We start from the raw sequence: 16,822 nt of genomic DNA, 5'->3' as shown, positions 1-16,822 counted from the left end.
CTTTGATGTGACTTTGGATAAGGATAGTTTGATTCCAAAGCATACAGAGATTCAACAATAAACAAAAATTTATGAAAACTATAGAACCCAAAAGGTCAGGGGGATAACAGAGAAGTTATGCAGAAGACTTTGATCCTTTAAGTTCTGAAGTTCCAGGTTCAATCTCTGGCACCACATAAGCCAGAGCTGAGCAGTACTCTGTTAAGATAAAAAAATAATAATAATAAAAAGAAAAATATAAAATCGTGGAACACGAATTTACACATTGCTAATATAAATTGGTTGCTATTATTTCCGCAAGAGGGTTAAGAGACAGATTTTCACAGGAAATGCAAAAAGAGGAAGATTCCTGTATCCTTCCAAACCAGCTGAGGGGAAGGAACCTTGGGAATCCAAGTAAACTGCTTACAAGCTGAGCAAGGAGATGTTTTTTCCTCTGTTATCTTTGCATCTACTCGGAACAGCTATCCTGTGGTTTTTGGTATGTTACTGTGTATCTTAGATCCTGGGTGTTCTAATGCAGTAGCAATTACATTACAATAAAAATGGAAAGCTGAAAAAGGGATAGAATGACACAAAGTACATCCATTTGTTCTCATGATAAACACATTTAACTCACTTCTTTGACAGAAACCCAGATAATGTAGGAGGAGACGATTTTGATGATATGTAATTCCAAAATCCACCACATGAACACCTGCATCTTGTGAAAATACTCCAAGAATTTTAAGAAAAGCACAGTGAGACGGTCAATCACGAGGTGCCATTTGTTCCTTAAATCTGCAAAACAGTCCACCAAAGAGCATGGAATTATTATTATTATTTTGCATCATTTAAAGCAAGTATTACAACTTTCTCATACATGGAACAAAAGTTGAGAAAGAACAGTAGTGGGTAAATCCTAAGAATATTAACCTCTGAAAGGGGACTGATTTAAGCGTTCCAAATCATATCACAGCTTCGATATCAAACATTAGGACTCTTAACATTTTTCAATCTTTCAGTTAAGTTCATGTGAAGAGTTTTGATTTCACTTATCTTTAAGGAAATTAAAACTATTATTGCTTAATTTCTGGTGAACAGTAGTAACCTGAGGTGATTATGTCAAGTGAAATAAGAGATGAATGACAGCTGCAAGATAGTTTTACTGATATGTAGGAAATAGATAATGAAAGTAAATGAACCTGTAAAGCAAATAAACTTCCCTTAGCCTCTGTGAGAGTTCTGGTGGTTGCCAGGGCTGCACAAAAACTTTGGTGGTTGGTGCTGTGAGTCTCTCTCTCTCTCTCTCTCTCTCTCTCTCTCTCACACACACACACACACACACACACACACACTACCACTGAAATATTATTAGTCTTTTAAGCCAATATGAAACTCCAATAATAAAAAATATTAAAATATTATTTCAAATCTAGGAAGAAAATTGAGGAAGTACCAGAAAAACAAAGAATGAAAAACCCAAAAGAAGAAAGACAACAAAAACAACTCTAGAAATGAACTTTAGATAATACTGATCCTCTTGCTCCTGTGCTCTTTTTGGTTCTCATAGCCTAAAACATTAGGATGGAACAAAACTATATTTTAAAAAGAAAAAAATATGCTGTAACCTTACAATCTTGTAATTTAATTAAAAAAATATGGCGTAGAAAGTAAAAAAAAAGAATTTATATCCTATGAGAGAACAAAGAAGTCAGAACACTACTTCATCGTTTTCAGAAGAATGGAATCCAGGGTCTCACAATGCAAGTAAACACATATTATCTCTCTCTCTCTCTCTCTCTCTCCCTCCCTCCCTCCCTTCCTATCTCCTCTAAATGTACATTTAACATGACAAGCTTTCTGGAAAAGCCTGAGTGTTTTCTTTTCTTTTGAAATATAGTTTACTTATACATTTACGAGGGAGACAGGAGGAGAGAAAGAGAAGCAGAACATCATTCTGGCATATGCTATGACAGGAATTGAACTTGTCACCTCATGGTTTATCCACTGTGCCACCTCTCAAACTGGCTGTTTTATTTTTAAGGGTGTGTCTAGAACTTCAGAAATTAAGATACTGCTGCCTGTCTGTGGCTCTAGTCTCTGTTAAGAAGCATCTTTGTTGATATAGAATCAGAGCCAACTCCTCTGTGTTCCCAAAGGGGATTCCCTCATGTGTGTAAAGAGTGGACAACCAGATTTCTGATCTCTTACAAATGAGAGATGAAATTACTACACAGAGAATGCTAGAACTCGAGCAGCCAAAAAAAAAAAAAAAGTCAATCCTAATTTCATTTGCTGGGTCCAATACAGGTATGGAAAGAACACGTTTTTCATCCATGATGTCAGTCTACATTACCTGATGTCTCTTCCTCCTCTTCTTCCTCCTCCTCCTCCTCTTCCTCGTCTTCTTCCTCATCCTCTTCACTGTCTTTTTCAAGCTCACCCTTCTCAGATTGTTCAGAGCAGTCCTCTGGTTCCTCCTCTCTTAGCCCAGTCATCTTCCTCATGTCCAGCTTCTCCAGGCTGGTGGTCATATTCATCATGGTGATGTCTGGGAGGCTGCCTTCAGGGTGGGCCAATCTGTAGGCAGAGAGCAGCTGAGTGAGAAGAGGAAGGGGAAGGTGGCCAAGGCTGAACGAGGGGCAAGTGGAAAAAAAGAATAAACAAAAATGAAAAACAGTGCATGTGCACAGGCCTTGCGATGTGGGGCTGTTAGCATCTGGTCACTTTTTTTTTTAACCTCTTTCTAAAAACAAAACCATGGGCTCAGGTTTTGTCAGTTGTTTTTCTTTTATTTATATATATATTTATTTATTTCTGATTCAGATTGTAGTGATCAGTCAATAATGAGAACTCTCAGCACCTAAACTTGACATTTTTTTCCCTGCAGGAGAAAATGGTCAGAGTTTAGGATGTAGAAGCATGAAATGGTGTCGTGTAGAGCAAGCATTTCATGGCTTCACAGGGGGACTTACTCATTTTGGTGGATTGGTAATTTTTTCTTGATGCTGCTCAAAAGTAATTGGAATAGAAAAGGGAAAAAAGGAGATGAGAACAGAAAGATTATAAGGAATGTCAGAGATCACACATCATGCTATATATCATTCACTATTGCATTCCTGTATGCTGGGTGCAGTACGTCCTAACGCCAAAGGCATTCCAGCGGGGGCATGGACAGCGTGCTTTTGCTAGGAACCTGGGCTTGGCGACCAATTGTATAGTGGGCAGGACTGCAGTTTGTAAAGGAGATAGAGTACATGGGCTGCTGAAGCAAGTCATGTCATGCTACTTTTCAGTAATGCAACACATCATCCCACAATAACCAAGTCATTCACATCTTAAATAAGCTACATTTTAACTCATCAGTAATGTACAATTTCAGTCAGCCTTTGCATAGGCTCATCTCACTCTGCCTCACCTACAGCATATGCCATGGTTGCTGAGGGCTCCAGGAGCAGTTGGCTTCACATTCTCAGGCACTGAGGTCAAACCGTTGTACCAACAGTTGTGAGGAGACAGTGTATGAGCCCATATGAGGGAACAGGTCACAGTTCCACTGAGCCTCGTTCCTTATGGCAACCAGGGCATTAGTGCTTGCTTCATAGCGGACCAAAAGAAATACTATATTTTTAAAATTTTTTCCTGGGAATTATTTCTTATGGAATCTATTTGCATTCAAATCAATATCTAAATGAAACTTTGTGGGATATAAAATAGATCTTCAGACAAGATCTATTACTAACCTCTTTGTGTCATTACCCATTTCAGTTTGGTTGGGATAGGATGGATTATTAACAAGGTTATTCTATGTGTGTAATCGTGGGCTCGGAGTAGATTACTGAACTTTGCTGGTTATTATTTTCTACAAAGTGTGGAGCTTGGGGAGTCGGGTGGTAGAGCAGTGGGTTAAGCGCACGTGGCGTGAAACGCAAGGACCGGCATAAGGATCCCGGTTTGAGCCCCTGGCTCCCCACCTGCAGGGGAGTCGCTTCACAAGCGGTGAAGCAGGTCTGCAGGTGTCTGTCTTTCTCTCCCCCTCTCTGTCTTCCCCTCTTCTCTCCATTTCTCTCTGTCCTATCCAACAATGACAACATCAATAACCACAACAATCAAAAACAACAAAGGCAACAAAAGGGAATAAAAAACGGTGGAGCTCTCTAAATAAAAATCTAAGCTCAGCTGTGATTAGTTTTATATTTTAAACACACTTATAAATAAGTGGACAACTACTGTCACAAGTCAACATTGTTCTTAGACTCTTACAGAGGTTATTATTCGAAAGTAATTACTTTTTTTAAAAAAAAACAGAGCATCAAGCTGGTAAATTACAGCTTGCTATAAATGAATCATCTAAAACCTGGGTATGGTTAGAAGAAGTCTAATCACACAAATTTGGAGGGCATAGTCATTTGGGAGTTTGTTAGTCAGCATACAAACTGAGTTGAAGCTTGTATCACACATTCAGATAAAAACTGCGGACCGAAAACACATACAAATGAGTTCCCCTTAAGTGGATGAGAGAAATTTACTGCACAAAAAGGCTGGCACAAGTCCTCTCATTTCTTTTTCTCATAAGGACATTTTGGAGGTAACATCATCATCATCATGTGCTTTAGAATCAGAAACACTTGAATTTCAGCAGCAAGTAGACAGCTGAGTAGGCTGAGTGACTTGGCAAAAACCCCTGTCTGGTCTCAGATGATCTGTAAAATGGAATGACAGTTTCTACTTTATGGGGTGCTGTGGGCATTTCAGGTGACTTCTATTAAGTGCTCAAAGGAATTTTTTTTTTCTAAGTTCACGGGAATTTTTTTTCCCCAAGTTAAGAACGATCTGCTAGTGGCAGATTTTCACATGCTAGGTTTTGGAAATCCTGTGTCATCAGTTCTGATTCCTACTGGAGAGGAAGCAGAATAAGAAGACTATCATCACCTGTGCCAGGTCTGCACCAAGCAGAACATCAGGGAAGGAGTGAAACTGGGGCTGTACTTTTGTCACCAGCACACCCTTTAGCCTGCGTATTTTCATCTAGAAGAAAAACAGCAAACACATCTTCCTTTGGAGCTGCTCTTTATTTTTTAAATCTTTTTCTATCATCTTTATTTATTTATTGGATAGAGACAGTCAGAAATTTAGAAGGGGAGGGGAGATTTAGAGGGAGATAGACAGAGAGAGACACCTGCAGCCCTGTTTCACCACTTGTGAAGCTTCCCCTCTGCGGTGGGGACTGGGGGCTTGAACCTGGGTCCTTGCATGCTGTAACCAGGTGTGCCACCACCCGGCCCCTGGAGCTGGTCTTTACTATTTAATGTTTTGTGTATCCTGTTACCTGCATCTCATCTGCCCTCCCTGAATTTGTGGGGGCTGTGGTCTGTGCAATGCAGAATTCACAGACAGAAGGACGGCCAGTTCATTGTAATGACTAGCTTACTGATTCTCCAGGAAGGTCTGCATATCTTTTTTTTCTTCTTTCATTTTATTTATTCACTTTAGTAGAGCCAGAGAGCAATTGAGAGGGGAGTGAGGAGATAAGAGAGCAGCACTTACAGCATGGCTTCATTATCGGTAAAGCTTCCTGGCTGCTGGACAAACTAGGGGTTTGAATCCAGGCCCTTACGCACCGTGATGTTCACTTAACCATGCACATCAGTGCCTAGCTCCCCAGTCTCTCTACCTTTTTAAAGAAGCTTATTTTACTATTATTATTTTATTATTTTAATTTATTGATTGGATAGAGACAGCCAGAAATCAAGAAGGAAGGGGGAGATAGAGAATGTGAGAGACAGAGATACCTGCAAAACTGCTTCACTACTCTTGAAGCCTTTCCCCTGAAGGTGGGGACAGGGGGCTTGAACTCAGATCTTTGCATATTGTAACTCAATGGTGTGCTCAACCAGTTGTGCCACCGCCCAGCCCCTACCAGTCTGTTTATCTTAATTTTTTTTTCTTCTTCTGAAAATTTCAAAATTTTCCAAAAATGAAGTTAAGCCTGAATACTAGGCAAGATGTTGCCTGAAACGTCTGGTTAAATAACTCACAGCACTTAGAATTCCTTATAGATAATCCTGTGGTGATGATCTGAGGACTATCACTAGGATTCTTACTTGGGACTCAAAGTAAGGCGAGGAACTGGATTCTGCAGGGGGTCTAAATTTATACAACGAATTGACTTTGTAAAGTCGGATATGAAGATAGTTTCCATCAAAGAAAACAAAAAAATCTACCACTGTAACACACCTTCATCTAAATTTCATTTATTTATAACTATCCTAATTGATAATCATCCTCACTCCACTCATCATACTATTAGAAGAAAATTTGCAAACTTGTCATGTTTATAAGCAACATTTAAACTATAATATTTATGCTGTTTAAGAAATGATAAGCAGATTTGGAAGACTGTATTCTCAGGTTGATTTGTAAATTTAATATAGTATCTTAATCATGGGTAGCAGAAATTCCTCCAAAAATTCCTAGGATTGGATGATATGATTTTCATTTCTGTATAGCTTGGAGAAATGACCATTATTTTTGCTAAAATATTCTAACTTAAATTGTTTACTGACTTAGACCTTATCCACAATCATTCATCTTGCAAGGTAATGTCTAAATTATAAAGAACCCTGAAGTTAACTGTAGTATGTTGAGACTTTACCCAGAATTCATTTCTTCCTTTTAAAAATCTATTTGATAGAGACAGAGAGAAACTGAAAGTGAAGAGGGTGATAGAAAGGAAGAGAAGCAGAGAGACACCTGCAGACCTGCTTCACTGCCTGTGAAGGTTTCTCCCTGCAGGTGAGGAATGGGGGCTAGAACCTAAGGTCCAGGTCCTTGCACATTATAACGTGTGCACTCAACTAAGTATACTACCATCCAACCCCTGAATTCATATTTCTGTACATACTATTATACAATGCTAGACATTAAGAAATAATATGAGAATGTTTATTAACAATAAAAGGATTAGCCCTGGTGGCTGGGAGATGTCTTGCTGGAATTAAGCCCTTGGCTATCCCATAGGGGCACCTGCCTGGGGAACTTTCCTGAGCAGTAGATCAGTACTGTGTGCTTTCTGCCTCTCTCTTCCTCTCTGGCTCTCATACTGTCTCAAAGAAAAGGAAGTGTCTTCCAGTAGTGGTGTACACCTGTAGACATGGGTCAGCAGAGACAACCCTGTAGCAAATCGAGAGGAAACAAATAAACAAAAAAAGTATCCACCTAATCATTCTAATAGTGGACTCTATTAAATCTAAGACATACTTTACACAGAGCCTTTGTCAGGTGAGGGGTAGGCCTATTTTGTTAATGACATTTGTCCTGGGGGCTGCTTAACAAGTTTGCTTCCAGACAAAAACAAGTGAGTCCACTGGAAAGAAGAGAGTACTAAAGTTCCTGTTTTAAAATTATTTTGAGTGACACTTAATCTTTATTATTCTATTATGTTTTCTTTCTTTGTATTCTCCTTCCTTCCTTTCTCTCCCCTCCCTTTCTTCCTTTTCTTTCTTCCTCCTCTTTCTTTCTTTCTTTCTTTCTTTCCTTCTTTCTCTCTTTCTTTCTTTCTTAATATAAAGACAGGGGACAGAAAGAATGTCAGAGACCACAGTAGCAAAGTTTTCTTTAACATGGTGGGCAGTGGCAAGTTTGATCCTGGGTTGCACAACAGCAAAGCTGCCTGCTATCTAGGTGAGCTATTTCACTGACCCCATTACAAATGAATTCTTTGGTATTATGACTTGGGGCAACCAACATAGGCTTATTTTCAAGACAGAAATCTGAAATAACTAGCACCAAATTCTTGTCCTCGTCTGTGTCCTAGATATCATTTTTTAAAATAAAGCAAATGGGAGAAGCTTAGAATTGGAGACAGAGAAAGAGAGAGAGGTAGGACAAGGAGGAAGAGAAGAGGAGGAGGAAGAGAAAAAGGAATGAAGAAAAAGAATCCTACGTTTCAGAGATGAGATTTAAATAACAGCTTAAGATTTCAAAATAAAATCTGAATTTGACTTTTCTTTTTCTCAGCATGTCAAATAGAAGTTCTTATTCCTTCTTACTTAGTGACCTGCATAGTGAGACTCTGATTGCTAGCCCCTTCCCTTTTTTTTCCTGGAAGGTCTGCCTCCTGGGATATGTTGTTTTAGAGAAAAGTGAATGGACTGGACAGCCAGCAAATCTTTCCAAGATTTATTATGTTCATCAGGTTGATCATAAATGCATGTTTCTGTTGGCTAAGTCACAGTTTTTATTACTAATGATATGTCATTAGGGTAGTGCGTATTTGATCTTATCTACCTAATAAAGTAAAAAAGCGGATTTAGTAAATTAGATCTAAACCGGTAAATTCTATATAACCACTATCAATTTTTTAAAAATTACATGTGGTTATTTGAATGTTTTGTCTCCCCAGTTAGGTGATTTTTAAATTTTATACTTTTTTATCTTTATTTATTGGGACAGAGACAGAAATCAAGTGGGAGGGGGTGGTAGAGAGGGAGAGAGAGACACCTGCAGCCCTGCTTCACCACTCGTAAAGCTTTCCCCCTGCAGGCAGGGACCTGGGGCTGGAACCCGGGTCCTTGCGCATTGTAACATGCTGCTCAACCATGTGCGCCACCACGTGCGCCACCACCCGGCCCCCGGTGATGTGTTTTTTTATGATGCAGTTCCATATTTTTGTGCTTACCTTTTGCGAACATACTGTAAAATCTGGTAGGTAACTCATCAATTTTCAATCTTTCCACCTTTCAAGTCAAGTTGTATTTTAAGAAACCAATATGGAACAAACTTAAAATATATATATTGTGATGACTATTTTCACTTCACCAAAAAAATCTTCGCTGAGGGTCAACTAACGAGTAGGTGATTTGGGAACACGTTGGTGAACTGTGCAGAGATTCCAGGCCTGAGGAGCTGATGTCTCTGGCAAGGGAGACTAGACAAGCTGGCAGAGGACCGGAAGGCAAGTGCCAGGAGGCAGCCATGGTCGAGTGCCGCGGGAATTCAGAGGAAGGGCAATTAATCGCAGCACAGCAAGTTGGCATTGATGGCTTGTGGAGGAGGGGGTTCTTGAGCTGAGCTCTCAGTTATGTGTTTAAGCGGCAGATGAACTCTTAGGAAAGTCTTAGATTAATTCTAAGGAAGTTAAAATGAGGCCTATGTTTTAACCAAGAACAACGACTGAGCACCAGCTGAAGACCCTCGGTAACCTCTAAATCCGCACGGCAGGCTCCATGCGGTATAAACACCCAATGGCGTGGATTTGCAAAGTACATACATGAACATACCTGAACACCACCGTCCACTGTCAGATGATCTAACAGCTCATTCACTGAACAGTCAGGTGTTTAACACACCGAGAGAGACCACTTTTTTTTTAAAAAATAAAAACAAGAGAGAAAACGTGGCGGTACCCACCTATTGATTATTAGATATACGCGCCCATTGACTTTGGCATGGCTACCAGGTTAAGAGATGGAAGCACAGGGTTGCATGCGGTGGCGATGGGAACACAAGTCAGAGAGAGAAAGAGGAGATTGTTAGCAGTGAACGGAGTAGATTGAGTCTCAGAGATTTACATCCCAAGATGTGTCATCAAAGACACATGCTCCATGCATTAAAGAAGTCTACTCAGCAAGACCCAACAGCAACATGACATTAGATGTTGTCAGGAAATAATGCTGGAAGGTGATAAGGTTTTCTGTTCTTCTCATCCCTCCCCGTCTAACACACTTTACTAACACTCATAATATTAAATGTGCAAAGAATATTTAGTGAAAGAAGATAAAGTATAAGAGATTAATTCCTTCTCCTTCCCCAGATTGAAAAAATTCTTTGCATGACATTTAAATTCAACCTGTTGCTTGACAAAGTTTTCTAAAACAACTAAAAAATAGGCAAAACTGGCATTATTCATTTTATTGTGCCAATTTTATTCTGCTTTATAGATAACTGCTTTTTTCCCCCTAAATCAAGATACCTTTCCAGCAAAAGTGTTATTAGTCAGATACATTTGACGGCTATCGTTTTTACACATACAACATGGTGTTTTAAATTCAAATATTTGTATTATCTTTTCAGATACACTGCTATTTACAGTGTCATGCAAACATTTTATATGTACTACTGCACTGGGGAACCAAAATCTTCATGTGACATGCATCACTGTGATATTTGGAACCTCACGTACCCCAAACATCTCCCAGGTGTGTCTGTCAATAAAACTGCAATGCTGAAGGTCTTTAGTTTTTTTCAGAAAAAAAAAAGCTTTGTGAAAATAACTCCTCTATTTTCTTATGTCACCAGAGACTGTAAACATAATAACAGCAAGAAAACAGTGGAAGAAAATTTAATGAAAAGAAATAAAGAATCAAGGGCAAAGAGAGTGAAGAAAGAAATACTGTAGAACTAAAGCTTCCTCTAGCATGTTGGGGCCAGCTGGAAATGTGGTCCTGTGTATAACAGAGAGGGCACAAAACCCACCATCTCACAGGCCCAGTTTTGTAAGCCTTTATCTTAAAATTATTTCTTCTTTCTTTTTTTAATATTTATTCCCTTTTGTTGCCCTTGTTGTTTTATTGTTGTAGTTATTATTGATGCCGTTGTTGTTGGATAGGACAGAGAGAAATGGAGAGAGGAGGGGAAGACAGACAGGGGGAGAGAAAGACAGACACCTGCAGACCTGCTTCACTGCCTGTGAAGCGACTCCCCTGCTGGTGGGGAGCCAGGGGCTCGAACCGGGATCCTTACACTTTGCACCATGTGTGCTTAACCTGCTGCGCTACTGTCTGACTCCTGATGTCTTCTTTCAACAACTTTTCTTAGTCTCTCCTTGAACGTACCTGAGTTCCTTTTTTTTTTCTTTTTTCTTTTAAGTATTCTTATCTCTTTTGTTAACCTGTATTTTTAATTTTCTTTATTTATTGGATAGAGACAGACAGAAATTGAGAGGGCTTGGTGATAGAGAAAGAGAGACACCTGCAGCCCTGCTTCACCACTCATGAAGCTTTCCCCCTGCAGGTGGGAACTGGAGGGTCAAATCTGGGTCCTTCCCTATTGTAACATAATACACTTAACCAGGTGTGCCACCACCTGGCCTCAGTCCCTGAGCTGCTAATCACTAGTTTCCTTAATGTTTCATGTTAACTGAAGGAAGCCACTGATCCCATCTAGGCCCTTCTCCCTGTACTGGTGTCGGGAGGAGAAAGATTTCAGTAGGACCTGGCTATTTCTGATGGCAAAATAACAAATAATAATAATAATAAAGAACAACTGGTAGATTATCTCCCACAAATCTTCATCTGCACTACTCCAGCCTTTAGGTTCATGATTAGTCAACAAGTTGCTTGGCTTTATATGTTAACTCTTCTTCCAGCCACCAGTTTCCAGATACTAAGATGATGCCAGACTTCCCCGGACAGACAACCCCACCAATGTGTCCTGGAGCTCCGCTTCCCCAGAGCCCTGCCCCATTAGGGAAAGAGAGAGGCAGGCTGGGAGTATGGATTGACCTGTGAACGCCCATGTTCAGCAGGGAAGCAATTACAGAAGCCAGAGAAGGTTGCACCTTCTGCAACCCACAATGACCCTGGGTCCATGCTCCCAGAGGAATAGAGAGTGGGAAAGCTATCAGGGGAGGGGGTGGGATATGAAGTTCTAATGGTGGGAACTGTGTGGAGTTGTACCCCTCTTATCCTATGTTTTTGTCAGTGTTTCCTTTTTATAAATAAAAATTATATAAAAAATAATATAATAATAAAAGACTATCTCTGGAATCTACTGATTGGGGTCACTGGAGAACACTCAGAACAAAAATTAAATGCAACCTTAGGCTCAACAAAATAGAACAAAGAATGTATCTTCTGTTCATACATAAATAAAGATTATTTAATGTTTTTAATCCTTATATTACAATGTTTTGGAGTTATCTAGAACCTATTACAACAGATAATTCTTTTATTTCACAAACTGTGGATGACAAAATACTACTTTATCTTCTGATGTCCTCTTCCTTCCATCCTTTCTTTCTTTCTTTCCTTTTGTCTTGAAAAAATTAAGGAAAGTCAAAGGAGCAAAGAGGAATTTTTAATTTTGGTATCTGTTCTCCTAATATAGTGCTCTGCTCATTAATTGCTTAGCAAGTGGGTTTCTGAGAATTGAATCATAGGCTTAACAGAAGCAGAGAGGAAATTTAGCCCTAACTTGCAATTCAAGGATGCTTGGAGTTGCCCTGTTGTGGAATATATTGTTTCACATGGTATGGGAGAGCACTGTCCTAAATTACTTGTAAACAGTTTCTGTGTACTGATGAAATGGAAGCACAAGAAATAAGACAACCATCTTCTCTTTCACACTTCATCTTTTAAAAACGCTGTCCTAATTTACAGATTTTATCCCTGTAGCTTGTTCTTATTTTTTCATGTTCAGAACAGAAGGAAAAATGGTGCACACCGTCTTTTGTTGTGTCTGTTCCCCTGGTTGCACAATAAAACTCATTCCAGACTTTCAGACACCTCAAATGTTCTAAAAACACATAACCTCCCATTGCAGTTGGCGTATTGCACCCAAGTCAAAGACTCTGGATGGGGTGGCGGGGAGAGTCCAGGTCCCAGAAAAGCATGACAGAGGGCCTAGTGGGGGTTGTATTGTTATGTGGAAAACTGAGAAATGTTATGCATGTACAAACTACTGTATTCACTGTCAACTGAACAACATTAATCCCCCAATAAAGAAATTTTTTAAAAAACACATAACCTCCCTAGACACGAGAACACACATTGCTAGTTCCAACATGCATTACCAACTGTAACATCTGCAAGGCTACTCTTGAGTCTACCTGCACAAGTAGGATAACGCTGACCTGTCATGGGTCACCAGTGGTGGAAGCTTCATCAAATATCTCCCACTTCCTCTCATTTTTATTCACGTGTAGGTTGGTACTTATTGAAAGCTCATATTTGAGTCTCCAGTTTGGATGACTAGCTTTCTCACTTCAGAGAATGGGGTTGTCTTCAGTAAAAGGCATGGGCTCACTGCTCTCACTCACCTGTAGATGGCGCTGTCTTCCTTCCTGGGGATGGACTTTAGGTCTGTGAGTTCCAGAAACTGATCATGGAAGTAGTGAAGGTGTAAAATGCACACCAGCAGAAAGGAGGTGGGGATGAATATGCGAGTGAATAGTTCAGCCACGGTGAACTGCTTTAAGCCTAGATCTTCAAGCCTGTAAAAAAAAAAAAAAGCAAGATTTCCTTTGTGTTGTATAGAATGATGTATAGCATTGTTTTAAATTTCTTTTTACATATTTATTTTTGGTTATCACCAGTGTTTCACTGCCTGGGCCTGAATTTAAAAAAAAAACACAGGCAAATATCTATGCAAATAATTTTCCAGATGAGAACACCATTGGGGGCTCGAACCAGGATCCTTATGACAGTCCCTGTGCTTTGTGCCACCTGCACTTAACCTGCTGCACTACCGCCCAACTCCCTCTTTGCTACTGTTCTTATCAGACAACCATTATGGCTTGTGAGTACTGCCCAATGGTGTGACTATACCTCAAGAATATTAATCTCTATTTTTGATGTTTTTACTGTTCACAGCTCCTGATTCATACACTTGACTAATATTAAGTTCCTTTTTATTCTTTGAGTGGAGTATAAGTGGCACCTCCCCCAGGAAGCCTGCCCACAACACTCCTTTTACAGTTAATATTCCTCCTCACCCACTGCCTCAGTCTATTTTTTGCTTCCTGTACAGTCTTGTCATGGGTTGTGCTTAACTTATCAGCACATTACATAGCTTTGTTTGTGGCCTACTCCACAGACCTTCAACTCGGTCTGCCTTGCTTCTTGTTACATGCGTAGGCACAGAACATCTGGCCATGGGGGAGACATCTGACACGTACCTGCTTAATGAAAAGTGTACGATGTGTTAGTCTAAGGGCTGGAGAAACAGCTCACTTGAATAACATGCTCATTTGCCCTGTGTGTCCCAGGTTGGAGCCCGGCACCCTCTCCACCACCCTGAAGGCAGCTTTGGTGCTGTCATCCCCACTCTCTCTACCTTCTACGCTTCTGTTAGCTTGGCTGCCTGGCTCTGTTTCCCTTTCGTCTTTTATATTAGCTTCCTCAGTACACTTTGCTCTATTCCAAGCTCTGAATGGGTTTCTGAATTCATTTCAAAAAGCATTGGGGCTGGGTGGAGCACCTGGTTGAACACATGTTACAACAACCATACAAGGACCTGGGTTCAAGTGTCCAGTCCCCACCTGCAGGAAGAAAGCTTCACGAGTGGTGCAGTGCTACAGGTGTTTCTCTGGCTCTCTCTCTTTCTCCCTCCTTCTCTCCCTCTCTTTCTCTCCATATATATTCCATTCTTCTCAATTTCTGGCTGTCTCTATCCAAAAAAATCAAAAAAAGATTAACAAAAAAGTTTTAAGAAAAAAAGTATGCAGAGGCAAATGAGAAAAGACTAGAGTATTACTATCACAGGAAACATCATTACAACATCCCCAGTCTATCAGCACTTAGAGAATTTTCTTTATCTCTATCATCAAATACTCCTTAGAACCTGAACATCTGCTCAGAAATATGGAGAGGCTATTGCTTCATACTATGAGCTCATGGGCCCACATCTACGTGGAAGAACTAGTCTCCAATTTGGAAAGCAGGAAGTACGACTGGTAAAGTACTAAGCAGATGGGTTTCACATGAAGCAAGCACTGTGGTTCAGACTCCCAGAGGGATAAAGACAGGGAAGCTTTCAATGGAGAAGGGACACGGAACTCTGGTGGTGGGAACCCTAGGGGACTATATTCTCGTTGTCTTCGCAGTCTTGTTAATCATTATTAAATCACTAGTAAAAAATAAAGAACACGTCATTTTGAGTCAATTCAGCTTTCAGTCAATATTCACTGAGTATTTAGCACGTGCCAGGCTCATGTCTCCGCAGAGACGACTAGGACATTTCAGAATCTTAAGGATGGTAATGCTTCACTAAAACCATCTATAAAGAAGCTCTAGGGGGCCGCGTGGTGGCACACCTGGTTGAGGGCACATTACAGAGCTCAAGGACCCAGGTTCAAGCCCCTGGTCCCCACCTGCCGGGGAAAAGCTTTGCAAGTGGTGAAGCAGTGCTGCAGGTATCTCTCTTTCTCTCTTCCTCTCTATTTCCCCCTACCCTCTTGATTTCTGGCTGTCTCTATCCAATAAATAAAGGTAATAAAAAATAAAAAAAGAAGCTCTGAAAATAGGATTTCAAGTCTTCTTCCCATGTGCCACTTAATTGACCCACTAAACATCAGAATTCCTTACTTCTCTTTCTTCAGTCCGGTCATATTTTGCCAAAGACCTGGGAAGTTTTCAAACTGGTATGTGTATATAAAGATAAGCACCAGCATTGTGTAGATGACCACAGACATCCAAAAGTATTTGAGAATTCGTCTCCACCATTCATAGTGCACCTAGGAATAAAAGGGGAGAGAACAGAAGAGAAAAGAAAGAGGCGTTAGGAAAATTGATAAAACTATTTGGGTGGTTCAAATAAAAGCATATTTACTAAGGTTTGAAAATAACTGTAACCTCATGTTTAATTTTTAATTTTATGCTCCTCAGAGAGTTTGATGGATCTGGATCAGGATTCATTTTATTTATTTATTTATTTACTTATTTATTTATTTTTACCAGAAGTTACCAAACACATCTTTGAGGAGTCTCTGGGTATCCTAGGAGAAAATGAACTCTGTTTTCAAGTTCAAAGTAGTAGTATTTAAATGAAATGTAAAACTACCCATCTTCAGGAGATACCCATCTTTATCATAAGTCTGTGAGTATTATTCATCAGAGAATTTCTATTCTGAATATTAAAAAGTGGTTACAACTTTATTGCTTTCTCTTCAGAAATATTTACCATGAATAAGTTCCAGGCTTGTGTAGTTGCTTTGTTTTGTTGATTGCATGCAAGCATATTTTACTTTTGCCATTATTCTATAATTGAGTTTCTTGTTATCATTAGTAAAGATAAAAACCATAGTCTCCTTTGAAATCATTTACATATTAATAAGAGAGAAAAAGACACCAGAGCATCACTCTGGCATATACAACACACAGGATCAAATCAGAATGCTACATAGACAGACACATCCTAACACTTACCACTGAGCCACCTCCTGAGGGCAGATTTAACTTATTTTAATATAATTTTTTATAAATATAAGTACTTTTTATTTTAATATATTTTTATAAATATAAGTACTTTTAATTTTCATAAATATAAGTACTAGATGCATTATATAATAATGGATAAATATGTAAACATATATACACACAGCACACAATCTTCTGATTTCAAATTCCAAGCTACAAGTAATTTCTTTCTCTCTCTCTTTCTTTCCTTCTTTCTTTCTCTCTCTCTCTTTATATCTCTTTCTTTCTTTCTTTCTTTCTTTCTTTCTTTCTTTCTTTCTTTCTTTCTTTCTTTCTTTCTACTTATTGCCACCAGGGTTATTGCTAGGGTTTGGTGTCAGCACTATGAATTCACTGCCCCTAGTGGCCATTTTTCCTTTTGTTCTATTTTTAAGTTATTATTATTATTAGATAGGACAGAAAGAAACTGAGAGAGGATGGCTAGAGAGAGGGAGAGAAGGATGGACACCTGCAGACCTGCCTCAGGGCTCTGATTGGGTCTTTGCTTATGTTGATTTGTGCGCTGAACCAGATGCATGACCACCTGGGCCCCATCCAAGTAATTTCAATATCAGCCAATACTTTATATTATCCAGTCGTGACTTTGAAATTACTTGCTCAGTAATATAATCTAAATCTATAGACGTGCTTTTTACAATAAAAAA

The 16,822-nt window shown here is 39.5% G+C and overlaps 1 protein-coding gene across 9 annotated transcripts in view; it reads right to left on the bottom strand.

Moving 5' to 3' along the window:
• The window catches only part of PIEZO2 (piezo type mechanosensitive ion channel component 2), a 414,090-nt gene that overhangs the window by 88,422 nt on the left and 308,846 nt on the right, over positions 1-16,822 (bottom strand). For 6 of the 9 annotated variants that reach the window (XM_060200651.1, XM_060200655.1, XM_060200653.1 and 3 more), the window contains exons 16-19: positions 15,288-15,436; positions 13,022-13,195; positions 2,339-2,562; positions 620-780 (exon numbers count right to left, since the gene is read on the bottom strand). In XM_060200651.1, coding sequence (XP_060056634.1) covers positions 620-780; positions 2,339-2,562; positions 13,022-13,195; positions 15,288-15,436 — 708 coding nt within the window. Of the gene's footprint in view, positions 1-619; positions 781-2,338; positions 2,563-2,957; positions 2,991-9,393; positions 9,436-13,021; positions 13,196-15,287; positions 15,437-16,822 lie in introns of all 9 variants that reach the window. The other 3 variants (XM_060200656.1, XM_060200658.1, XM_060200657.1) reach the window with 2 other exon arrangements.

The sequence above is a fragment of the Erinaceus europaeus genome, chromosome 10 (assembly GCF_950295315.1).
Source record: "Erinaceus europaeus chromosome 10, mEriEur2.1, whole genome shotgun sequence".
NCBI classification, from domain to species: domain Eukaryota; kingdom Metazoa; phylum Chordata; class Mammalia; order Eulipotyphla; family Erinaceidae; genus Erinaceus; species Erinaceus europaeus.
The sequence above is the reverse complement of the archived record's forward strand: the minus strand, read 5'-3'. Positions and strand labels throughout refer to the sequence as shown.